The sequence below is a fragment of the Melanotaenia boesemani genome, chromosome 16 (genome assembly GCF_017639745.1).
Source record: "Melanotaenia boesemani isolate fMelBoe1 chromosome 16, fMelBoe1.pri, whole genome shotgun sequence".
NCBI classification, from domain to species: domain Eukaryota; kingdom Metazoa; phylum Chordata; class Actinopteri; order Atheriniformes; family Melanotaeniidae; genus Melanotaenia; species Melanotaenia boesemani.
This window is the reverse complement of record NC_055697.1, coordinates 11,414,856-11,439,280: the sequence shown is the minus strand read 5'-3', so window position 1 is coordinate 11,439,280 and position 24,425 is coordinate 11,414,856. Positions and strand designations below refer to the sequence as shown.

General features: G+C 40.4%; 2 protein-coding genes across 5 annotated transcripts in view; both read right to left on the bottom strand.

Annotated features, from left to right (window-relative positions):
- Positions 1 to 1,994: 1,994 nt before the first annotated feature.
- Positions 1,995 to 12,593, bottom strand: LOC121655741 (guanine nucleotide-binding protein G(I)/G(S)/G(O) subunit gamma-4). 2 transcript variants are annotated; one of them, XM_042010556.1, is made up of 3 exons: positions 12,200 to 12,593; positions 11,067 to 11,172; positions 1,995 to 4,079 (listed from the first exon to the last, which is right to left on the bottom strand). In XM_042010556.1, the coding sequence occupies exons 2-3, from the start codon at positions 11,163 to 11,165 to the stop codon at positions 3,951 to 3,953; spliced, it is 228 nt and encodes a 75-aa protein (XP_041866490.1). In that variant the 5' UTR covers positions 11,166 to 11,172; positions 12,200 to 12,593; the 3' UTR covers positions 1,995 to 3,950. The 2 variants fall into 2 exon arrangements, with proteins under 2 accessions (XP_041866490.1, XP_041866491.1); XM_042010557.1 differs by lacking the exon at positions 12,200 to 12,593 and adding an exon at positions 11,422 to 12,171.
- A 285-nt stretch (positions 12,594 to 12,878) lies between these two features.
- The window catches only part of lyst (lysosomal trafficking regulator), a 56,248-nt gene continuing 44,701 nt past the window's right edge, over positions 12,879 to 24,425 (bottom strand). For all 3 annotated transcript variants that reach the window (XM_042010364.1, XM_042010366.1, XM_042010365.1), the window contains exons 32-53: positions 23,846 to 24,022; positions 23,589 to 23,665; positions 23,279 to 23,467; positions 22,987 to 23,132; positions 22,808 to 22,904; positions 22,590 to 22,651; positions 22,334 to 22,389; positions 22,097 to 22,249; positions 19,936 to 20,180; positions 19,560 to 19,626; positions 19,306 to 19,462; positions 18,810 to 18,950; positions 18,496 to 18,713; positions 18,174 to 18,404; positions 17,867 to 18,056; positions 17,639 to 17,775; positions 17,408 to 17,506; positions 16,776 to 16,915; positions 16,595 to 16,692; positions 16,326 to 16,482; positions 16,164 to 16,235; positions 12,879 to 15,327 (exon numbers count right to left, since the gene is read on the bottom strand). In XM_042010364.1, coding sequence (XP_041866298.1) covers positions 15,189 to 15,327; positions 16,164 to 16,235; positions 16,326 to 16,482; positions 16,595 to 16,692; positions 16,776 to 16,915; positions 17,408 to 17,506; positions 17,639 to 17,775; positions 17,867 to 18,056; positions 18,174 to 18,404; positions 18,496 to 18,713; positions 18,810 to 18,950; positions 19,306 to 19,462; positions 19,560 to 19,626; positions 19,936 to 20,180; positions 22,097 to 22,249; positions 22,334 to 22,389; positions 22,590 to 22,651; positions 22,808 to 22,904; positions 22,987 to 23,132; positions 23,279 to 23,467; positions 23,589 to 23,665; positions 23,846 to 24,022 — 3,048 coding nt within the window. In that variant the 3' untranslated portion in view covers positions 12,879 to 15,188. The remainder of the gene's footprint in view (positions 15,328 to 16,163; positions 16,236 to 16,325; positions 16,483 to 16,594; positions 16,693 to 16,775; positions 16,916 to 17,407; positions 17,507 to 17,638; positions 17,776 to 17,866; positions 18,057 to 18,173; positions 18,405 to 18,495; positions 18,714 to 18,809; positions 18,951 to 19,305; positions 19,463 to 19,559; positions 19,627 to 19,935; positions 20,181 to 22,096; positions 22,250 to 22,333; positions 22,390 to 22,589; positions 22,652 to 22,807; positions 22,905 to 22,986; positions 23,133 to 23,278; positions 23,468 to 23,588; positions 23,666 to 23,845; positions 24,023 to 24,425) is intronic.

Here is a 24,425-nt window from a genome sequence, read left to right as displayed (position 1 = left end):
TGAAACAGTACAGCACTATTGTAAACCTTGCCATTAACATTAACGCTTATTTTCCTGCAGTCGGTCTTGTGAATTTATTATAAACTGAAGAAACGTTATGCACAGATAGAAAATTTACATATGAATAATTTTATCCTCTTAAAACCTCCATGATGTGTTTTAAGGTTAGAACTGGACTTTATCAAACCTCTTAGTCAGTGTACCACATAAATCATTTAAATGGAATCTATTGTGCACAGAGATGGATGTTGAGGAGGATTTTTTTCCCTGAAAGCATTATAATTTCACCAGAAGAAAAAAGAGCTGGGCTCCGCTACCAATGGCTCCTGCTGCATACTTTTAAACATTTCATTTGTATTGATTTTAATGCACTTCCAGTATTGCATAAATGCCATTTCAAAGACCTTATCACCTTTTCTTGAGTGGAGGAATAATGTAATGGGTAGTAATAATTGAGAAGCTGCTGCAAAGCAACATATTATGCCTGTAGATAAATAATCATATCAAAGATTATTACTATTCTCATGTATTTTGTATACAGTTTGAGGGATCACGGTTCAATTGGGAAAATTGTTCCAACATATATTCTTGGTATTAGATAACGTACTACCCCAGGGATAATTACATTTAGCTGTGCATTATATAATATTTTGGACTCATATTCACAGATATATTGATAAGTCTTTTAATTTTCTACCTAGAATGCATGTTCATGGTTTCTTGAAACATATTCTGTTCTGAAGGGAAATCCAATCCTTGCCAATCAGAGTTTATTATGTTTCTAAAGTGGGTTTTTATTCATATTTTGAAACATGTTCACACACTGCTGTATTTTCACTATTACAATTATTGTGTTTATTTCTGTCTACCTTTTCCCTTTAGTATTTGGTATATAAATCATATTTTCTGTCCATGATTTAAATTAAAAAAAAATACTCAGCACTGCATATCTGAAAAAAGCAGTGCTGCAGCCTGGACTGCATTCTGGGATACATTTGCATTTTTAGACTGAATATCATAAAGAAGAAATATTTTTCTTTTATTCTAAAAGAGAGAGATAAATTCAGGAAATATTTTTTCTTGTATTCTTTAGAGACAAACATTAATAACTCAGCCTCATTGGGAATGTGTAGGTGTGGACTGATGAACTTTTATTTACAGTATATTCATATAAGTCCCCATCAGTCACTTTTTAGATGCCGACTGAGAAAATCTCTCACTGGGGCCATTCATTTGAAATAAATATAGATGACAATCCACAGCACAGCTGATCCTAAGGCTTCGGAGAAATCCTCCTCTATAACTGTACTCCTTTTTAATTACATTTTGATCCTTTGGGATTGGTTGAGAGAAACCATTAGGAGATGCCTGGATTTCCTTCACTGAAACTCACCATGCCTTTTTGTACAGTCGCCATCTGTGACCCAAGACAGCAACTGATAATCTTCAAGCTTGATAACCATTTTGGTTCTTATATGTTATAGACCACAACTAGAAATAAAATATAGTGGGAAACGTGTACAATCATCAGCAAAATCTGGTGGAAAGTGGCCATTTCAGTCCATTCCCTGGTGAGGCTGTAAATGGATGCATGGATGGATTCATGGAGGAGCAACAGTGAACAGTGCGAATGCTGACGTCAGCAGCCCATATCTTGAATTATTACTGGAGCCATCCTTCATGCAAACAGCACTACCTGCAAATCATTGCTTATTCTCTGCAGGCCCTGTGTAGGAGAAACCGGCTGTGGCCAAACTGAATCATAATAATCCTTAAATAAAGAAAATGCTATAACAAACAAAGATTGCATCCAGATGGCCTGTGGCTCAGCTCGGCCACAGGAGGTCTCCACCACACACCAGAATCTTAATATGATGTTCTTCTGTCAGCTCTTCAAAGATTTCCAGGGGCGTTTTATGCTCTCATTTTGATCAGACTGTAGCTTTAAACCTCAGTGAAAAGAAGATATAGAGAGACTGAAGACAAGATATGGGTCACCTTTTTCCTTTTATTCATTTGATCCATCAAAGGGTTTACAAAGCCTGCTATTTAAATGCTTTTTTTTTCCAAAACAATAATACCATTCAAGAATACAGCTGCACGTTATTGACATATCTGGACTCCAGTGAGATTATTATGTGCAAAGTAGCACCCAGAAAGTCAATGAAGAGGCAAACTTTTATATCAATAGTTCTCTCTGTCATAGGTAGAAATGAATCCATGCAATATTCATCTCTAGTTGTATATTTCTTGTTACAGATTTGGCACCATTTTTAGATGAGATCCATGGGAGAGCCCTGAGGTCGGTCTCAGGTTTTCTAATACGAAAGGAAGATAATAGTTATCCTGGAAATAATTTGACTGCACAATGGTTTGTAACAGTCCAGTATCAAGAGGTTCGGATTCCTAATGGGATGGCAATTCAAGTATCAGGAGGGAAATTTCTCTCAATTTTACATAAACAGTGATGCAAAAAGCCTGAACCAGCAAAGGATCATATTATGTAAACAACCCTTACCGTTGTTTTTAAAAAATACTTAGATAGTATCAATAATTGCATGATTTATAAATGTTATTTCTAGGTATCATACAAGCTTAGTAGCACTACACGTCATGTAGCTGTCAGTGCTGTGCAACAAATATTCAATATTACTACTGATAATAACAAGATTAATAACGATCATAACAATTTGTTGTAAAAATTAGCAAATGCTATTCAACTACCATGTAAAGGAAATATTTCGACAGTGTGCTTTTTCTTCCCAAAATACAAACAAAAAAGGAAAAAGAGGCTGCGGGACCACAGTGTGAGGATCACACTGCTCTCACAGAAGTTGGCACTGTAACATACTGTACACTCTAAAAGACTGACAGTCCCTCGGAAACAGAGGAGGCTGTCCAAAAAGGAGCAGAGAAACATGCAGGCCTCTGGTTTGGCATTTATGTCAAAGGCCTTGCCATTCACTCTAGGACAGGCAAAAAGAATCAGGCTCAGGAAACATGCCCAGAAAACAAATGAGAAAGTCGGGGAAATTAGAGGAGAAGATGTTCTACAAGTTGTAAGAATATTCCTGTAGGAAGCTGCAGGATCGGATTTAAGTGTCTGATTTGAAGTAAATGAAGCAGGATGGCAAATGTAGTCAGGAGTCTGAGAAGGAAACAATAGATTAATAAAATATTTTTGCTTGAGGGCTGTTTTTTGTTAGAATCATAAGAACATCAGATGAGAACATCAGATGAGAACATCAGCAACGCACCATTAAATAAATAGATTCTATTTATTTTTGTTGCTGCAGACATGATGTGCAGCCTCTTCCTCCTCCTTCTTTATACTACACAAGATCAAGTTTTTGATTCTGTTCTTTAATCTGTTTATGATTGAAATGCAGCCCTAAAACATGGAGGGTAATTAGTGGCGACTCTGACGGTAGTGTCAAATTTTAGTGGTGCTCCCAGTAAGTGTTGCTACAATTAGTCAAACCTCTGCACTGGGAGGAAAAAAATAAAATTAACTAAAATTGTGTTCCCTATACTACAAAAAAAATGAATGATTTTTATCCAGACAAAGGGAAAAAGAACTGAAAAAGAGAAAAAAAAAAGTTATAGACACCGGGCAAATTTTTGTTTCCTGAGGCAAGTTAAGATCTAGCACAATAAAAGAAAAAAAACAAACAAAAACAAAACATCTCTCATCTCATTAAGCACTGAGCAAGGCTGTTCTCTAATAACAAAGCAATAACAAACCTATTTAACAAGACATGATATGCTCACTGGGTTGCCAGTTTGGTAGCTGACTCCCCCAAAACCTTCAGCCACCAGGACAGAGCTGACCAACAACAGAGTGTCCACCAGGCAAAACTCAACTCAATGCCTATGGCCAGTAGCTTCAGGTGTGGTGAAGACAGAGAAGCCAGGCAACGCCATGCCTGTACAGCTCTACCCACAGGTCATCAGAGGATGGTGCAGAAGAATTTCTTCTCCCGGAAAGGGTTCTCAGAGGCGGGGACGGGCACGATGAGGGGGTCCTCGCGTATGTGGGCGTCACAGTATGCCATCAGATCTGCAGCTGCTTTAGATACCTGAAATGTTGAGAGAAAATGATTAACATTCTAGCTTTTATTAGATTTAATAAGCAATATAAAATAAAATAAATTCAGCCTGGTGCCATTGTTGTGTATTTTCTATAATTGGCAACAAAGAAAAAAAAAAGAATAAAATATGAGTGAAACAATCAAGTACAGAACAATAAATCCTAAAACAGATTTTATGGAAATAACATCTGCTCACTGTATAAAGCACCAAGATTTTGCTTTTTTATGAGTTCAAAACTTATTTGGGGGTAAACCTGAAGAACTTTTCTTTCTTTTCTTTAAACACGAGGCCCCTGAACTCAGATATGCAAAAATGCCCCTTCAATCATTCCACCAGGAACGAAAACACAGAGACAAAGAAAAAAAAAATCCCAACAAAACGAAGCACTCAGACAGCATTTGTTTTTGATTGTTTCAAGTCTCCAATCATTAGGATTTTGTGTATTATTTTACATTATTTTGAGTCATTTTCCATCTCTTAATGGCTGTTTTAAGAACAGCTGTAGATGTTTTGTGTCTTTCTTTGCACATTTGGTTGGTTGTTTAGTAGCTGATTTATGTACAGAATGTTATTGTTTTGCATCTGCTTAGTTTTTTTTTTCTTTTATGTTTGTTTTCTGGGAGCTTGACCAGCTCAAGAGAAAAAAAAAAGGATGAGAATAATTATGCGCTTCTTTCTTAGGGACGAAAAGTTCCATATTGTTTCTTTCAAAGCCAAACAATCACTACAAATTTTACAGTACAGCCAGACTGTATGTGAATGCAGGCTTCCACTGGGGAACTGAGTGGGAGGTTACAGGAGGGGAGGCGCCAAGTGGAAAGCAGAGGAGCAGCTGCAACAGAGGGACGGTAAGGGCTCAGGGATCTGCATGGAGGACCAAGCCATCTGATCTCCTGCCTGCCACTTCACCTCACCCACTGCTTCTATCATGGGAGAATACAACACACACACACACCATCATGCTGCCTATTAGCTCTGGTCTTGAACACAGATTATTAACACTTTTTCTACAATGTTGCAGTGCAAAATGAAAATGAGTGTAAAAGACTGCAAATCCATGTTAGCAGCTGGGATCAGCACATATTTCTAATATGCCAAATACAGCCATTCATGTAGATAGGGTTAGGGTTAGGGTTAGATATACTAGTTTACTTTTACACAAATAGTGATTTACTAAAATGGAGGTGCAATGTTTTTCTCAATGCTACTCAAACTGGTGAATTTGGTGGTGATTATTTCCTGGAATATTACACTGCGGCATACTGAAGGAATTAGCTGTGTCAGACTTTAGCTAGGCAAATTGTGTAGTGGTTTTATGGGATTTATTAACAAGAACAAACTTATATATTATCTAACTTTACCAGGATACTCTGTTTAACATGAGCTTAATAAATGCTATCATGTTCATATTAGACAGACTTAATGTTTACTGTGTTTACTGCTTTAGCTTAGCATAGTAGCATCTAAGCTAACTTTTTTTTTTTTTTTTTACATGTTAAGTTTGGGCTGTTTAGATTTGATGCCAGCAACACTGCCAGAAAATAAAAACTGGTGTAACATCTCATAATTGATCATGATTGGTTATATAAAGAACATCCTTCTTTAACTTGATAACAATGTGGGGAAAATAGTTTCACAATTTAAAGATATTTTTTCTAAACATAAGAAATTTGAACATTGAATCACATCAACGATTTTCATTAAAACATTTTCAAAACCAATAGAAACCTGTATACAAGGCGGAAAACTAGTACTGACTGCTGTGGAGGTCATTTCAACTTATACACGTTTCAGTAATGGAAATCACCGCTTTGGCTCAGTAGCACTTCTGAAAACGGTTTTCAGTGACCAGAGTTAGTTGGTGCTAATTAAAATCATAAATTCTGTGAACAATGGGCACAGTTATGTAAGCTGTACATGAAGTCAGTATGAAGTATGAAGTCGTGTTATATCCCTGATGGCCACAGGGTGCCATCTGTAAAATTGATCACTTTTAGTTCAAGAAGCAAAAAAAAAACAACAACAAAAAAACACATAAGACCCAGAAACACTGCCTTCTCTGGGCCCAAATTTTAGATGAACTGAAGCCAGATGGAAAACCTTTGAGTAGTTTGACAAATTTAAACAATCATTTCCATATGTAACTCGAAACACTGCATTCAGCTGGTGAAACTTTAGAAAGACCACATGGCATGGGTGCATTAATTCTCATATCATGGGTAGCATGTACATCTGTGAAGGCCTGCTGACTTATGCATTCAGATTATGGGGGAACCCTGCTGCAATCCAAATGAGGTCTCTTTCAGTGAGTGTTTCTCTCTTTATTTTTAGCAAGACAATGCCAGACTACATTCTGCATGTACTACAACAGCGCGGCTCTGTTGGGAAAAAGTTTGGAGGTTTGTAAGGACTCCCTGCCTGTCACCCAACTACAGCAGAGCAGGCCCTGATACAACAAGCACTAGAAATCTTGCAACAAATAAGAATGGGAAAATATTTTCCTTTTCAGAAATACAATAATTTGTCACTTCAGTTTTAACAAAGTTTTAACCTTGAGTTTGGTTAAAAAGACAGGAAATGCACCACAGGAGGTTCTCCTTTACATCAAACTCAATATAAACACATATTTTTCAGAAAACAATAGCATTTTTTTACGTTATAAATTAAATTTAAGGTTAAATACAACTTCCAACTGATTTGGACCCTAGGATGTTTTTGTAAGACAGCATCCAGCAGTGTTGCACATTAAGCTGCAACATTGTGCATGGCTCTGTTGGCTTTCTTCTCTATCTGTACTGTCGCCAGATTTTTCCATCTGATGTGTTTTACGCTGCTACTCTGCTACAATATGATTAAGGTCCGACATAGAGTAGTATTATATTAGTTGAACTGAAAAGTATTTACTGACAAGATAAAAGACATTAGCCATTTTAGCCACACATTATATGACTCATGCACCAATCACTGTAGCTAAACTTTCTTCTGCAGCACAAGTAAACATCTTAATTATTTTTATAATCAAAGTAAAACAAGAAATGATTAACTCCAGCCAAGGTTTCAGGAGCCCCGCAGGACAAAAAGACTGATTGTAATTACACTGCAGCCACATGATGGAAGGAGAGACCTTCTAATTAGCACGGATCATATTCCTTCTGCTGATTGAGCAATTAATGAGAAAGTGGTGATCCCTCAATCAGCAGCGCAGAGACTGCTCTCCTCAATGATACATACTCTCACTTGTCAGATCCTTTAATTAAATTTAAGGGATCACCAGACCTGACCAAATGTCTGTTTCCTCTGTGCTTTTCTCTACCTTCATTTCCATCCACGTTATCCTTCAGTGGCCCTTCTGTCTTTCTGGGTTTTTAATAAAGGATGACTTGGATTCAAAACATCTGATGAGCCAAATGGTTTCTGCACATAAACAACAGCCTGTTTATCATAGAACAATAACCATCTGATGGGTTACCGCTCGTAGTTTCCTTTTTGTTTTTAAGGATGATCATATTAAGAATTGTCCATGGCTTTATGTAGCTGGCTGTCTTAGTGTATTTTTTCCTCCTAAAAGCATTAATGCATGCATTTAGTTTTTCTCTGAACATTAATATAGCTGATAAGGAGCAGAGGAAGCAGTGATTCAAAGAGAAAATGTGCATGTGAACCCGGTGCCTCTTGTTGTATTTACCACAAACACCATCAAGGTAGCATGAAAAACCAAACTGGTTCCACACAGCTTTTATGTTTGGTGTAACAACGATGAAAAGCAAAACTTCATCTCAGTGAGGGTGCAGAAATCAGCTCATCAGAGGAAATTTCACTCATCCAAAAAAGACACAGCATAACTGAGCTGAAGCCACCAAGATAAAAGGTCAGAGAACAGAGAAATAAAACATAATTTATAGATTATATTTAGGCAGTGATTCAAATAAACACCTCCACAAAACTTCACGGGATGGGGCTGCACCATTGAAAGTCTAAGACAAAGCATGAACATGTGCATGTAAGACTTGACCTGATCGCTGTGTTTTATCTTTGCACCAGCACACTGTCAGTGGTTGCTATCACATCCATTCTGTCTAAAGGTTTCCGCTAAAAAAAAAGAAGAAAAACAAACGGAAACACCAGCAGAAAGCTGTTTCTCTGCAGAAACATACACCAGCACACACTTCTACTGGGTCAAAAGGCCCAACTAATTCATTTGTATGGATCTGTATGTTGTTATTAGAGCTAATATGCCTCAATGCCTTTAAAGTACTACGCAACCACAAACTCTGTTCAATGCGTTGCCATAGTTTTTCAAATAAACTGTATTATTTTTTCAAATAAGCTGTCTTTTTGACACCATGTCAAATCCATTTAAAGGAACTTAAAATAAAAAACAACAAAACAAGCAGATAGGCTATCTAGACAGAGACAGGGGTAAATGTCCATCCAGTATCTATCTGCCAACAATCATGTCAGAATTCTTTTAAACAAACTATCTTTTGATTCTGAAGCATCCACATCCTTGTCAATGTGCCCCTGGTCTTGCAAAAACTTTAAACCAACTCATGTGTATCAGCAGACTGGATTTCTGTTGATTGTCATTTTGTCTTAACTTTCCTGTTGATTACATCTAGCATGAACAGTACACAGATCAATGTAAAAAAAAAACAAAGCTGCTATTGAATGGCTTACCTTTTGGAGTCAATAGCCAACTTCTGGTCTACATCTAAAGGTTTCCACATAGCAGACATCATCTTATTAATTTATCTTTATAATAATATCTTCATTTTAAAAATGCATTTGGTATCTAACAATAGCTGATGGTTTCTAGGATGTTATTTGGTTATTGTCGTCCTCCTGTTAGCTTTCAGACAGATTGTTTACCTGCTTTTGCAAGAGCCCAACACAAAGGTCAATACAACTCAGACTGCAAATAGAAACCAGGAAGGTTCTGGTACAAAACTCTTGTATTTTTGCAAATGAAATGCACTTTCATGTAGATATCGGTCTATATAGAAACACTAAGACCAGACACATTATGCTCATTTTGTTGGAAAAACCATCAAAAGAACCAAAAGATTTTCAAATGACTTCTTCAAATGCTAAAGCGAAGACTTCCAATATGGCAGCTGGAGGTTGTTTTAACTTTATTTCCACATTTGAATAAAGGTTTGGAAGAAGTATTAATCACCTTGTATTTTGAAGGGAGCAGGATTTCTTGTATGTGGCCTTTGTTGTGCTGAGTAAGGACGATGATGTATGGCTGCAAGAACGCTGAGCGTACAACGTCGTTCTGTGGGGCAACGATTCCCTGAACACATGAGGAGCCTACCGACTCGATTACACAGATGTTTACGTTACACAAGAAGTCCTTCATTAAAAATGTTGCCCCTACACTTAGTACACTTACACTTAGTCTCAGTATGATTATATATTGAAGCAGGGACCGACCTCAACCATATAAAGATCACAGTAATTATAACGTAAATATTTTAGAGGGTGTTTTTTTTTTTAAATTAGAAAACAGAATCTTTATGAGGCCTCCCAGATCTGCTGCTCCACAAGCACAGTGAGGATGAGTTGCTGCCAGCTGCAGGTGTTATAAGTATTTGTACTATTTAGAAGAAACGAACGTCATGTTTTGTAGATGTTTTTGTTTTCTTTGCTGTAGATGTGACTTTTTAACCTGAGTTTAACACTTACAGTCTCTATGTTTGGACAACCCAGCTGTTTACAGAATTTGTGCAACACCTTCCAAAAGATTCTATGAAACACTGATTTTAGTGTCAAGTAGATCAGGGTTGTACAAATCCAGTCCTCCAGGGCCACTGTTATCCAGGTTTTACATGTCTTCTAACTCAAATTATTGGCTCATAGAAAGGCTCGTGGAGAACGGGAAGACAAGCTTTTGAGGCGATCCATTTCAGTAGAATCAGGTCTGCAAAAGTAGGGAAAAATCTAAAGCTCGAGGGCCGGTCCTCAAGAGCTACAAGGACTAGATTTGGACAACAAAAAAGGCTCTATGTGGCATGAAAGGAAGTTCTCTTGTTATTTGATTTGAATCAGCAGCAACGGATGTGCAAACGCAGATTACATTATGAGGACCAGGCTCAGTCATTGGTTGGCTAAATTTATTCCAACCAGAGAAATCAAATAGAGGAAAATACATGTAGGACAGAGGCAGAAAGACAACAGCGGCATCTTGAAAGACCCCGTATCTTGTGGAAGTGGTGTTCTGCTGCAAACTCAGGAAGGAAACTTCTGCTCTCAAGAGTTGGACCTTCTACTATCAGACTTACAAAATCTCCAAATTCCCACAATTATGTTTGGTTCTTGTCTTATTGTAGGAATGTGAAATCTTTCCAACATCAATTTCTGCCACCGCAGTACAAACTCCATGCTAAACGGAGAACTGTTCGCAACTTTTAACAAACCAGCACACAGTATGTGAAAGAGTTAGCAACCTGAACAGGAACCCACGTACAGTTAGCAAAATGTCCATGCCAAGCAGCTAATACCTGCATTTACCTTCAGCTACATAACAATAAGAGCCCGAGAGCAGCCAAAAAAAGCACTTTTAGTTTTTTGCTGGAAATTCCCCCATAAGATTACCCTGCAGCCATTTCTGCTGGTTGTGGCATTCTCCCTCAATATTGGACTGATTTCAATTAATAATTTAAATCTAAAAGGATGAGAAAACAGGACACAGGTTTAAAAATACTACAGATTTACTTCAGTGCCTTTATTGTGACAAACACTAGTCAACAGTGAATGCAGGACTCAACCCAAAGGTCTAATAAAAATGCTTTGATGTTTAAAATGACAAACTTTCCACATTTAAATCCAATGAGTTGCAGCAATATCAGCAGATACTTTCAGAAGCATCAACAATTTTTGAGTGCTGACTTTGGTTTGTGGGGTTTTCTAATGAAATAGAAAATACATGACAAATGTGTTTAAGATTAAATAAAAGGGGGGAAACCCTGTACCTTTATCCTGTCCATGCAGGCCTCCATCTTCAGTTGCTCCACAGCTTTTCTGGCTTGGGAGATGCTGGCCGTGCTGTTGTTGGCGATGCCGTCCTTCATGTTGCTCCTGTGACAGCAAACAGAGGCAAAAGAAAAGGGAGTCAGTCCCCATTTTACCTGGAGACAGACCTAAAGAGCTTTTTTCTTTTTTTGTTTTCTTTGGTCACATTATTCTGAGCAGCAGTTAGATGGGGGTGACTTGTGCTTTTTTTCTCAAGTGCACTTAGGAGAAATCTGGGGGCTTATGTCGCCTCATGCGTTCACTACCTGATCTTGGGACCCCTTAAAAGCAATCGGAGCTGCAACTTGCCTCCACCTGCAGCTTGGAGGAAATGTGTCCACTCCTGACCATCATCTGCTCAAGTTTCTTCTAAAAATGCCTCAGTGCAGCTACAGAATGTGTTCTGCTGCCAGCCTTGTAAACCAGTTTATGTAATGACTAAATCTTGCTCTCATTTTAGGCCCCTTGACCCCCCTCACATTTGAATTGCCCCAGTTTGGCAGACACAGTGGCACCTGACACACAGATGTGTTTTGTAACAATGTGGTAGTGTGATATGAAAAAAATACAAAATGTGGACTCCGTCCACCCATTTTCCCTATCATTTATTTTTCGACGAATAAAAACGGTTTTAAAGGGAAATTATGGAGCAGATGATTTGTAAACTGAGGATGCAGACGGCGAATTCGTTTTCACCCCCTTTCTCTCTCTCCCAACGCAGCCTTACGTGGCTCTAAAACCAATTTATAGCTTTTAATCACACCCTTGCAAGAAGCTATCAGGCCTTTTCCCGTTTAGGTTTCCCTTCGATCCGTCTATCCTGAGGGATACTCGGTTGCTTTCGGGGCTGTGCTCGCGTCTGTGTCGTTTTATCCAAATGTAACGATGCTAATTGTTGGTGCAGATCTGTCAAACACGGTTGACTCTTTTCTCTAGATTAAATTGTAGACTGAACGAGCTGCGGCCCTGATTAGAGCAGAAAACAGCCATGCACACATGGAAGAAAACCACGGATTTAAAAGATAAAACCACTACACTTCTCGCTGCATTGCTCGGCTATGTGCACATTTACAGCCTACAGCCGCCGACCTACCTGAAATGTGCCAGTGGTTTTCCAATTTGGAGAATTCCGGGTTGACTCCACCCAACACACACACTCACAAAAAAGAGAGGATCTGTCAAATATCAAATGACAGGAGGAAATCCCAGCCTCGCTTCTGGTCTGGATTGAACCCGGAGGTGGTGAATCCTGGCGTTTCAAATTGGCCTCAGCGGCTCGCGCGGTGAGTCGTGCGTATTCAGTGTAGGGAGATGTGATCCAAGCGGCGAGGTCTTGGTGAGCACCGCGGCTGGACCTGGAGAGATGTTACGCATGCAGCAGGGGGGGAAACCTCTGTGTGACGACGAGATACGGGCTGTGGGGCAGGGGGAACTCGATCAGCGGACCAGGAGCTGCAGCAGCAACGAGCCTCGACGCGTTTCCACTTTACAAACTGGCCATAAACGCACCGACGGTGCCCGTTATTCAAATGATAGGTTACTGTTTTTCTAATTTACTTTTAGAGAAAGCACCAGAGATCTTCAGGCTTCCCCATTTCATTTTTGCATCAGCTTGACATCACTGGGTCCCCCTCCCTCCTCAATAGTAACTGATGGGCCTCATCCTCCACGAAAGCACTATTTGGAGGCACAATATAAACTTAAATAAAAAACAAAACCCTGAATATTAATTAAAAAAATATATATACAGTCATATTTCTGATCTGTGCAGCAACTGTGGATTCCTTTTTATTTTAGATGTCCCTGAACGTATCTTTCTCCACAAAGAAAAGAACCCAACAAGATATAGTAATATTTCTTCAAATATTTATATATATTTATATATTTATAATATACTTATCACTTGGTTTGTCCATACATACACACACGCACATTTATTTACAACCAAAAAGAAACATACAACATCCTCAGTCCATGATGCCAACATGCAAAAACCGGCTTGGAGGGGTTCAGAACAACATAACACTATTTGAGCATACTAAATGATCTGAATAACTTAAGCTATATGCACAATTTAACAGAAACATATTACTTCCTTATGTAAGAAAGCCCATTATCACATTTACTCTCTGCCTTTTGTCATTTTCTCCCATTTAAAAAAAAGGTAAGAAAAAATTAAGAAAAGAACAGAAAATTTACACAAACTCACATCTAGGGTGTCCAGGACAAGAGAAAGGTTGCAGGTTGCACATTTGTTTTTAAGAAGTTTCATGGAGGAAGTGTTTGTATGTGCATAAGTAATGAAGACACTGAGTAAACAAATACAGTAACAGCACATTTTGCACAAACTCCAGACAAGCTGTGGAGGAAATGAAAGAAAAACAAAATATCGAACCAATGACAAAAAGGAATGATGATATATTAAGAAAAGTTCCCTTTCTTATAGACAAATCAAAGTGTGAGCTGTAAGATATGATGTCTCTTCAACAACTTGCTCCCTAGCTGTGAAAGAAAGAAAAAAAGAAAGAAAGAAAGAAAGAAAAAGTCTTGGTTCCTCCCATGTGGAGCTTTTTTTTTAATTGATTCATTTCTGATATTGCTTTTTAGATTTATTAGTGGCATTAAATCAAAGCTGAGTTCATATTAAGACCCAAGTTTTGGCTCTTTTTGAATCAAACAGCAGCAGATAAAAAGTGCTTCTGAGTACCGTTTGACTCATCACAGCCAAGCTGTAAGTGCAGAGAGGTGGGAATGTAAATGGAAGCTGTACAGACCCTGAGGTGGGTTAAGAAATGAAACGGCTGGTAGTCTGCTTACCACACTGATGAATGTAGTGTATACGTTTAAGAAAAAAACTCATCAGTGCAAGAAAACTTGACCACTCTTTAAGTCAGGTTTGCTGGATGTGATGCTCTTCCGTTAATTTATGCTGCACAAGTCTAAACATGTCTCATAAAAATGACTGCTTTTTTCTCCAAATGAAAGGCTCTAACACTGTTTGCTTTTATACCTTCTCTGGGTTTCTGTTAAAGTAGTGGAAATAGTTCTAGTGCATCTGAGTGGCAGACAGGTTCCACCAGTAAAAGAGACAGGAGGAGAGAAAGATGAGCCTCTGCAATGTTTCAAATAAATGAATTATAGTATCAATGTTTCTAAATGCAAAGAGACAGGTGCAGCCAAGGCAGGTTTAAACAAGGAGCATGGCAGTAAATGTCACATCCACATTCTCACAGTCAAGGTCAGCATCCTCCTAGCATGCAGAAACAGGATAGAATAACAGGCAGCACAAGGTATAATTCATACCATCCTGTCTCTCCCCCCTCTAACCCCTGCAATCTCTCCTCGGAGCGGAGATACAAAGTGAAGCAGGGGCCGTGACACTAATGTTCAGACTAGAGCGGAGCAGACAGCCCAGCAGAGGGGCGTCTCACTCCCACAGAGCGGGACGTCTCCCTGTGACAGAAGCAAGGTGGGGCTCTTTCCCTTTCAGCTACTGCAGCGTCAGCACGACGCGCTTGCTGAACTCTGGGAGAAATCTGTCAACCATCGCCCTGTGGGAGACTCGAGGTGAGAGACGAGGGCGGAGGGAGGGGGGGGGGGGGGGGGGGGTTGTTCACTCTTTTAAGTCTGGCTTTGACCAGATGATAGCAGCTTACAGGAAATGGTTAAATCATCTTCAGGCAGATACGTTACGTTTGCACAACAAAAAAACAAAAACAAAACAACAACAGAGAGGAAAGAACTGAAGATTAAAACATAAAACACACAGAAATACATTTTTTATAAAGTGTCTGTTGCAGTCTCAGCCAAATATTCATCCATTCCTCCTTCAGTATGTTTATAAATATATATATATATTTATATACATATAATACTATCTTCATAATTATATCTAGATCTTGGGAGTAGTAGAGTTTGCTCAGCTGGGGATGGCATTATTAAAAGTCAGGGTGGGTTCAGAGGTTGAGGCCATGCTGACTTGTCCTCCTCCCTGTCAGTGCAGACAGGAGGGGAGGGAGGAAGAGGGGGAGACGGGGGTCCACTTGCTGAGAAGTGGACAGCAGTAAACATCACACACAAAATCAGCCTGCAGCATAGCTGCTCAGGAAGGAGTAGAACATGGGGAGCTTCATGCGCTGCTGGTCTCGTCGACACCACGCCATCACTGTGCCCTCGCTGTTGGCTGTGTAGAGGTGGTGGCCATCACACGAGTATGTCAAGCTGAGGCGGACAGGAGACAACATTATCATCAATGTTTTAAACAATTATAATGAGATAATGTATATTAGGTGACAAGTGGCTCTATGTGTTGACACATGTGGTGTCGTTTTTATTGGATGTTAAATTTATGATTGCACAGCCTCAGAAGTAGGGCTGCACAACATATTGAAAATTTACTTTTATCATGATATTAGCCTTTGCGATATACATATTGCAAAAACTGCTTAAACTATGATAAACAGTAGCCCCTATTTGCATAATTTAAGGAAGCGATGCTGTGATGCTGCTCCAATGCTGCTGAGGATTCAACTCTGTGCGTGTCAAAGGCGAATCAAATGGACTGTTGTTGTCCTGGATGCTCCATGTAGATGCTAACGGCTGTGGCACGAGAGCACATGCAGTCAGCGTTTTGATGGTGGAAGCTAACGAGAAGAGCGAGGAAAATGTGGAACTTGTGGCCAAACAGAACAGCACGTCGGCTATTTTAAACTACGTTACTAAAATTTAGCTTTAGCTAAAACATGCTACTAGTGTTATTATAGCACAAGCTATAAAGTTCTGCACACATCTGTGATTGAGAGTTCTGCCAGTGAAGCTCTGTATGAGAAAACATCAAAGCAGCAGCTTTATTTGTTTCATTAATCACAGATCGTATCTTCATCACAACTTTTAACAGTGTTATCACATATTGCATGTTTTCCTGATATCGTGCAGCCCTACTCAGAAGCATGTCCAACTGCATTTTACTGCCATCTTGTATATCCATGCGACAAATTAACAGCTTGAACTTGTGAATGCATTAAAAGTACATGGAGGATGTAGTGCTGTTTAAATACCTGATGATGGGTTTACTTGACTTTGGAAAGGTGATCTCTCTGACTGGTTTCAAATCCCAAGTGCTCCACAACCTGAAAACATGTCAGAGGGGAAAAAGAAAATAAATAAAAAAAATAAATAAAAAAGTAGGCGCATATGAATGTTAAAGAGTTTTTCCTTACCTGACGACGCCGTTTTCCAGACCACCGGCGATGACGTTGACTGACACGCCTTCTGGTTGGTTGGAGAAAGCCACAGAGCAGATGGTCTCTCTGCAGTGGACGTGACCAATCAGGTCGCCGTTCACTGTCCACAGGCGAAGGTCGCTGCCTCCGCCCTCTGGACATAAACAAATAGAACTCATAACTCACAATGTGGATCAGGAAACATATCTCTACCCTGCAGATGTGACACAATAATCATTGAGGTAACAGAACAAGACGCCCCTCACCTGAGTCACAAACCGTTGCGATGTCACCAGTGGTCTCACTGGCAGAGACGGCGGTCACCGGGCTCTTGTGGCCAGTGAGGCTTTGTACATAACACAGCCTGAAAAAAACGAAAAAACTCAGCACTTGAGAAACTCACCAAACCAGAACCTTTACATATTTCTTATTCTGTACCACACTGACCTGTTGAGGTCCCAGAGGATGCAGGTGCCATCACTGCTCACACTGATGAGGATGCTGTAAGGTTTGCAGACAAACAGGCCGGTGACCTCCCCTGTGTGCCCGTACAGGTGAACCTGAGATTCCACCTCCATCTCTGACGGCTTTGAAAAGATCCCAAATCCAGACATGTTAAAAGCAAAATACAGACATCACATAGATATAAATGTGTCTGTAGCTCGGCTCTGGATTATGTTGTTTCTTGCTTTTCTTCTTTTTTTCTTAAATAAATATATATATATATACACACACTTTGCTAATCAAAGTTCAACAAAGCTCTGCAAATTATCTGCTTGTACAAATCCCTTCAGACAAACAGAAACAGGAAATTTCTGCCTGGTGGCGAGGACCGATGTGAGTCTGAAGGCCTTTCTGATGAGTGAACTCGCAGACCCCTAATCCCACTTACAGGCTCAGTAGAAATGTGTTTCAAGGGCAGCTGTGATGTGACTAATGAAGCTGAGCGTTTGAGGACGGTGAGGCTGTCTAAAAAGAAGAGGATGGAGGGGGCCGGGGTGGTGGAACGGGTGGGTGGGTGGATTGGGTGTTTATGTGGAGGCGGAAGGTAAGAGGGGGACGTCGCCATGGTAACTTACCGTGGTGCTGGTAAAACGGTTGCTGTAGGCGGTGATGACTCCACATTTGCTACCTGTAAATAGCTGGCAGCCATCGGGCACCCAGGCGCAGCTGGTCACCTGGAACAGAGGGAAGTCGGACAGTTGGAAGCATTGTATGAAGAGCCGTGAAGCTTATTTACGCTGAGAGTTTATTTATGTATTATTTTTTACATAGAAGAAATGCAACAATTGCTTCAGTAACAGGTTTACCTGGTGAAGTTGTGAACACTGAATAAAGTTAATAGGTGGCTCGCTCTGCTTGCTCTTCAGTCTTAATATGTTGTCTGCATAGCCCCAGCTTAAGATGGCTGACCACTGGATGTCTGTGCTGTGCATGCTCCGCACACCTACGGAGCAGAGAAGATAAATCTTAACAGTCAGCAGGGCATTGTGTAATAAATCTTGTACCGACTTGTGAATGAGCATCGGTCTTCCTACCCTGCTCCTTGCTGTAAATCATCATGAGGCAGAATTTGCGGGATAAACCACAGATTGCTCGAGTTGGTAGAGCCAGCAGGGATCCAAACCTCTCCCCGTGGGGCTGGCTGAAACACACCACTGGGTCCGGAGCAGATGGAGAGCCCACGTACTCACCCCACTTCAGACCTTTGATCCATGGCAGCGGGCTCTGATGGGGAAGAAGAGAAAACTGCTAGATGAGAAGCAGATAGTTTCTTAAAGGTTGCATTATGTCACATCTTCCATAGCATCTTTCCAGATGTACTATGAGTGGAAAAGAGATTACCGGGCAGGATATTTCCTTGGCCTGTTCTCTGGTTTCTCTGAAGGCCAGTTGAACCAGGAGCCCCATGGCTGCTGGCAGCTCCCCTTCCATAATGAGTCTGGGACCCACCCTGCTGATATGAGAGGCGTTAAAGAGCTGCCGGGGTGTCTGGCCGTATGTTTTGATCATTGTCTCCAGGGCCCGGCGCTGGACTGGGTCTTCTACAGCTGACACGTCCATGCCAAAATAGGTCTGTGAAATACATGAAGCTGGTGTAAAAAAACAACAGAGAAAAGGTTTTGCTAAAAGTATCAAACAAGTGTGGCAGTCGGTAGCTGCTTACAGCCGGGTGGAAGACATTGATGGCTTGGACGGCAGCTTTGCCTTTCTGTTTGAGCCCAAACACCAGGTCGATCCACTGACACAGAGTCTGGGAGACGTGGTCAGACTCCAGTGCTTGTCGGTGGATGAGGATGAACAAACGTGGGTCGTTGCGAGCCCAAGGGGGTAAATTTACATGATTTACCCTCTCGCCATTTTGACGGACCCCAAAATCAAAACCTGTATAAGGACAAAAATAAGTTTACTTATTAAGTTAATACAGATAGGTATTAATAGCAGGTGTAAAGGTATAAAAGACAGAGGAAAACAAATTACCCTCTCTGTTAACCAAAAATTCAGGAAGGTAGAAGAACTCTGGGATGAGCTCTTTCACATCAGTCATGGACTCATAGGAGGACAGACGCCATGTGGTGTTCATAGAGTGAAACGTCCGGTCCGGGATATCAAAGCTCTGGTCTGATTGAGGCCAAAAGAAAATCTAATTAGAGATTCGACCCAGTGCTTGAAAAAACATCTCCTTTCATGACCTTAAACACCATGCTTGCTGAATACATTTGCAACCACATAAAAAGGTGCCTTGGAAGATCAGATGGGGAACACAGATGAATGAAAAACAAACCAATATGAAAAAAGAAAAAAAGGGGAAAACAGAAAGGTTGATCAGAGAAATCATGACGATGAAACGTTTCACAGTGGAAAATAAGAAACGGATCATGGCTGTGCTAAAGTGCTGCAAGGACAGTCCAGCTTTGTGCCAACTTCTTTACCTCTTTCATATTCAATTTTAATTAAAGCTTTACGTGTGACTCACCCTGGTAGGCAAGGAACATCTTGGTGAACGGGGGCATTCGAACCAGGAAGTGGAGCACAGTACCGCTGTTGGAGTAGTGAGAGCCATAGTGGTAAGGCTGGACAGGAGGCATGGGGTCGTCCTCTCGAATGCCCTTTTTGTACTCCTCTTCCAGGTACTGTACATACAACATAAACATTTTGATATGTTCTCTTACAGAGTCCTCCAGGGAATCAGGTAAAGCAAAAGCACCAAAGATGTGCACAAAGCCTTACCCTGTAGTTATCGACATAGCGGTCCTCTTTCTCTTTTGACTGAACTGCAATGGGCTTGATTAAGTTCCTGCATCATGACATGAAAGCAAAGCACAAATAAGCCACATCGTTTAACAAGACACACAACTGCAATTGTCCTCTTAGAAATGACTCTCATATTATCAAAAAAGCTAAAACTATATGTGAATTTAACATTTCTGCTCTGACCTGTGATGGTTTAAACAGAACAGAACATATTCCTTTAAATCAGATTAGGTTAGAAGAAACATTTGTGATAAAATGCTGTAGACAAATCCCAAAAGCTCCTGACAATATGACTTTCTAATTAAATATACTTATTCCCCATCACAGTACGGAGCTGCCGTCCTGCACTGACCTGTAGATGTTTGGCTCTTGCAGGTCGAGTGTCTCACTGGTGTAATCGCGCAGAATGAAGGGGAACACCGGGTATTGCATGAGGTCGTTGAATGAGCGGCCAGCGTGCTTGTTGAGGTGTGTGAGGTACTCAAAGTTCGTGATCTGACCTGAGCCCCACAGCTGCGTGAGTGCCGTGATGTTCCCATGCTCCAGCAGGTTGGGAAGGTCAGAGGTCAGGATGTTGTGGTAGACGTCATCTCGGAACTGAGGCCAGAGTGCACAGACCGTAAGATCATGCAAAATAAGCAGATGAATACTAACCAAGATGACAAATTCATGGTTACTAACTGCTATTATCAAACATTTATCCGCTGTGTAAAGAACATATGAAAAACTGGCATCGCCTCACAGATTCAAACAAATCCAACAAACAAATCCTGTTCATTTGCATGCTGAGATTAACTTTTCCAGGCTGGAAATTAGGAACTTTTTTTTAACATTAGCACTCACTGTTAAATCACTTGCTTTCACATTTCTGGTCTTTTTCTCACATCTATGTGTAAAAGGGTCGACATTGACAGTGGAATACTTATCCGTAAAAACTAAACTGTGTCTGGGTGAGTGAAATGTGATGCATTAGTCCATTTTTCCAGATTGAAAACTGGTTTGTTTCTTTTAGCTGCCCACTAGTCATCCATGCTGCTTTGCGTTGACCCTATCTACTGATCACAGACTGCATTCGCAACTGACTGAGCCTGTTGTTTTTGCTGTGGGGTTTACGATCTCGAACACAGTGTGAGCATCCAGCTGAGTTTGGGTTTAAAATGTTCTTCTAACCTCAAAGGTTATGTCAAGTTTGTTAGAAAAGGACTTGACAACAAACTGAAAGGATTTGTAAAGTTTCTTTGGGGTTTGCTATAATCAGAAGTTACATAACAATAAAGTTATCATCTATTGACATGTAAGTTGGAAGTTTAAGCACCTTTTTGAACAATGATTGTTAAGTTTACATTACAATAGCTTAGTAGCATTAAAAAAATTATGATTTTTGGTGATATGTTGATATCACTGAAAGTTACAGGATTTATAAATACTCAGATACTCATGTTAAGAGTACCTGAGTATTTAACAACAGCACAGCACATTGTCCATCCACAAATCACAGATTGTCATAGCTATGTTCCACACATGATTAAGTTATGTGCTGTGTCTCCTCAGGTCAGCCCAGCTTTGGTGCATCCACCTTTTGATACGTGGCCTCAGATTAAGTGTTTTACTTCACAGACATGCAGACCCGTTTTTTCTTTGCTACACAACCACAACAATGGAAAAGTGGTTTCTCTTGTCCCAACAAGTTCACCTGCTTAAATAAGCTGCTTCACCTTGTTGGAGCAGCTGAAAACAATTTACCAGGAAACTGGGTTAGTTAAGGAGTAAACAGATCACTGATCCAAAAATCTAAGTGTGGAAGTGTAATGAGCAGATATTAGTAAGTGGGACCAGTAGTTAGGATGACTGTAATGCCCAGTGTCTGTGGTTTGCTCTCAGCCCGTGTATCCTGTAATTTTTCTACTGTCAAGCATCTTTTCATGCTTAAAAGTTCCTAAATTGCAAGTTCACAAGACTAACTGTCTGGAGCCATGTTAGCAGCTCCTATGACAACACGTTGATGTTACTGGACTAATGTTTACTATCTTACTTTAGCATGTTAGCATGCTAACTTTTTTCCATCTAGCTTAAAACAACCTGATTAATCTTTGGTTTCCATGTACTGAGAAGCTGAATTATTTCTGTTATTTTACTGAGGTGGAAAAAACAGTCATTTAATCCTGTTACTTTTTTTCAGCTTGTCACCATCATCAGTCCTAAACAACATGTCACCCTGCAGAGTACATGGCACAGGATCTTGTGCTAGTAACTGAATGTGAACATTTACAAAGATTATTTAACACGCATTTTTCACTTTGTCTTCTTCATCACAGCCCGCCTTGCAAGGCTACAAGTTAATATTCAAATAATAAGCAGACTCTTGAGATATGCAAATAAATAAATCACCTCATGGAAGTGATGAACATACAATGTTAAGCATCAGCCAACTGATTATGTTCTTTTATGCAAATATCGAATCTTCCACTGACAACTTGCATTATTTTTATTACATTACTGAGTTTCTGTCTCACCTTTGTGTTGTCAAAGGCTAACAGCAGGGTCCTGCCATTGGTGAGGAATATCTCCACAGCGTTGTCTCTTAGCTGCCACCATCGCTTGTGGACCTCCTTGATCTCCTCATACGTCCAGGAGAAAGAGGGTGCCTCTGTCTCCCCGTGAAGGCTCTAATCAAACACAATTGATGTTGAGATGCTACAAAGGCAAATAAAACATGAAGTAGCAGACAGTATACAGTCCTCTGGTCTTACCTGACTTTCATGAGCGTCAGCAGCGTTGTCCTCCACGAAGTACATCCCAGACTTTCCTGGGAGACAGCACAGGGTGAGAAGATTTAGTGTGCTAAAAGAAATACAATGAAATGCTTTCCTGTGAGAATAAACAGCAAACACTTTTAGGTCAGAGTAACAGTGCTGTGCCTCAGAGAGAGCAGATTATTTTTCATGCCTCGTGACCGGCCGACTGTATTATGCAGGGAGCAGCTGTGTGCAGTGGTCAGTGTCTTACCCAGAAGCAGCTCCCCTGCTGTTTCTCTGGAGGGGGCGACGCTGATGCACCGTCTGGTGAACCTGAAGACACAAAAACATTTTTTTTTACAAAAGAGATATTGGGATCCAGCTGCCAGGTTTCAAAGCAGCACAAGTCACTTCTTTTACATTTCCTAACTTTCTGAGACAGCAGAAACGATGATGCATACTGACAGACAGAGAGGCAAAGAGGTGTACCTGATGGACTCGCTGGTGGCTTTGTCTTTGACAGTAGAGGAGAAAGAGGAGTGAGTCTTATCCTCAAACAGGAAGGAGAGAGGTGGCTTCACTGAATCTGAATGGAACATGGAGATTAGATTAGGGGGGGAAAAACAAACAAGCAACAAACTGATGTTTGTCAAATAAAGTTTATCCACCATCAGCTTTGCGTCTGTCTTTGAGCAGGTATTTGTTGGGTATGGTGAGGTAGCATCTCTGGAGCCGCCTTCGCTCCCGATTTGGACCTTCGGTGGGATCCAGCTGCCAGGATGTTGGGTAGGATGTCTGATCATACCAAACAGCACTGAAACAGGCCATAAGAACAAATTCTGGTTCACTGCAGGTCCAAGATAATCATTTCTTTTGTTCAATCTTGTTACAAAAAATTTGAAAAAAATAAAATAAAATCAGAGATTAAGAGCACAGATGAAGACAAACATCCACACCCACCGGTCATGCGTAAGTTGTTGCACTAACTCCTGCCAGTGGCGGCTGGCGCTCAGGTCGGTCTTGTAGAGGCCTCTGATGTGCTGGATGACTTTCTTTCTCTCCATGCCTTGCCGCAGAGATACATTCTGAGTTATATCAGCCGCAATCTTTGAAATATCCTTTGACTTTCCATCCAGCCTCTGGATAAGACTGTGCAGGAATAGCACAGAACAGAGGGAATTGAAAAAGGAAACAAAAACGTGATTCTTTCATATATTTCCTCCTTTTGAACATTAATCTTACAAGCTGACAAAAAAGCACCTTTACTTACTTTCTTTGAGTGTTTGCCATTTTCTTTTCCCATGCTACTTTACTTGTTTTCTCTTCTGCTTCATACTTGAATTTCTCCTGTGTGAATAAGAAAACAGGTCAGGTTGTGCTTAGCATTTAAGAAGGACCAAAAGTTTCAAGATGCACAGATCTGGATGTTTACCTCCAAAAAAAATGAACAAATACATTAAATCTGATTAAAATCAAAGAAGCTACAGCTTTTCCCTTTAACAACAAGTTTGTCTTTGCAGGACAAACCTCCTTTATGGCCTTGAGCAGATCTTGTTTTTGTGGGGCATTGGGTGGGATGCAGCGATGACCACAAAGCTTAAGCGAAGTCATGAACACACCCACGGCGCTCTGCTCCTCTTTAGTGAGATCATCCTTGTGATCGTGAAGCATCTCATACAGGTATAGAGACAACTTTGGCCCATGCTGAGAGAGAAAGACCAAGTCAGAGTGAAAGAAAGCACAGGCGAAAGTTTTAATTTCTGTCTGAAGCAAGTAAAAGCAAAGATGGACACAAAACAAGCCTTATATCACTAAGCGACTTATTACAGCCTGAAAGGACAAACAGTGAAAATAGACTCTACTGTAATGGGGGATAATCAAGCCTATCCATCCATCCATTTTCTATACCAGCCTAATCAAATTCAGGGTTGTGGCAGCCTGGAGCCTATCTCAGCTACTATTATTAACCTAAATGAAGTAAGCCAGAGCACCTGAACAAATCAAGCTCATGTTAGTGTAAATTAGTGCTTTTAGAGACAGAGTAAGGGCAGCTTGTCTGTCAGACTGAAAATGATAACTCTAACACACTGCACTATTTACACATTCT

What these genes read in the sequence shown, in the direction of transcription:
- LOC121655741 (XM_042010556.1), bottom strand. Translation starts at nt 11,165, where the DNA reads ATGAAGGACGGCATCGCCAACAACAGCACGGCCAGCATCTCCCAAGCC. An exon ending in CCTGCATGGACAGGATAAAG is followed by an intron (nt 4,080 to 11,066) that starts GTACAGGGTTTC and finishes TCAACATTTCAG; the next exon opens with GTATCTAAAGCAGCTGCAGA.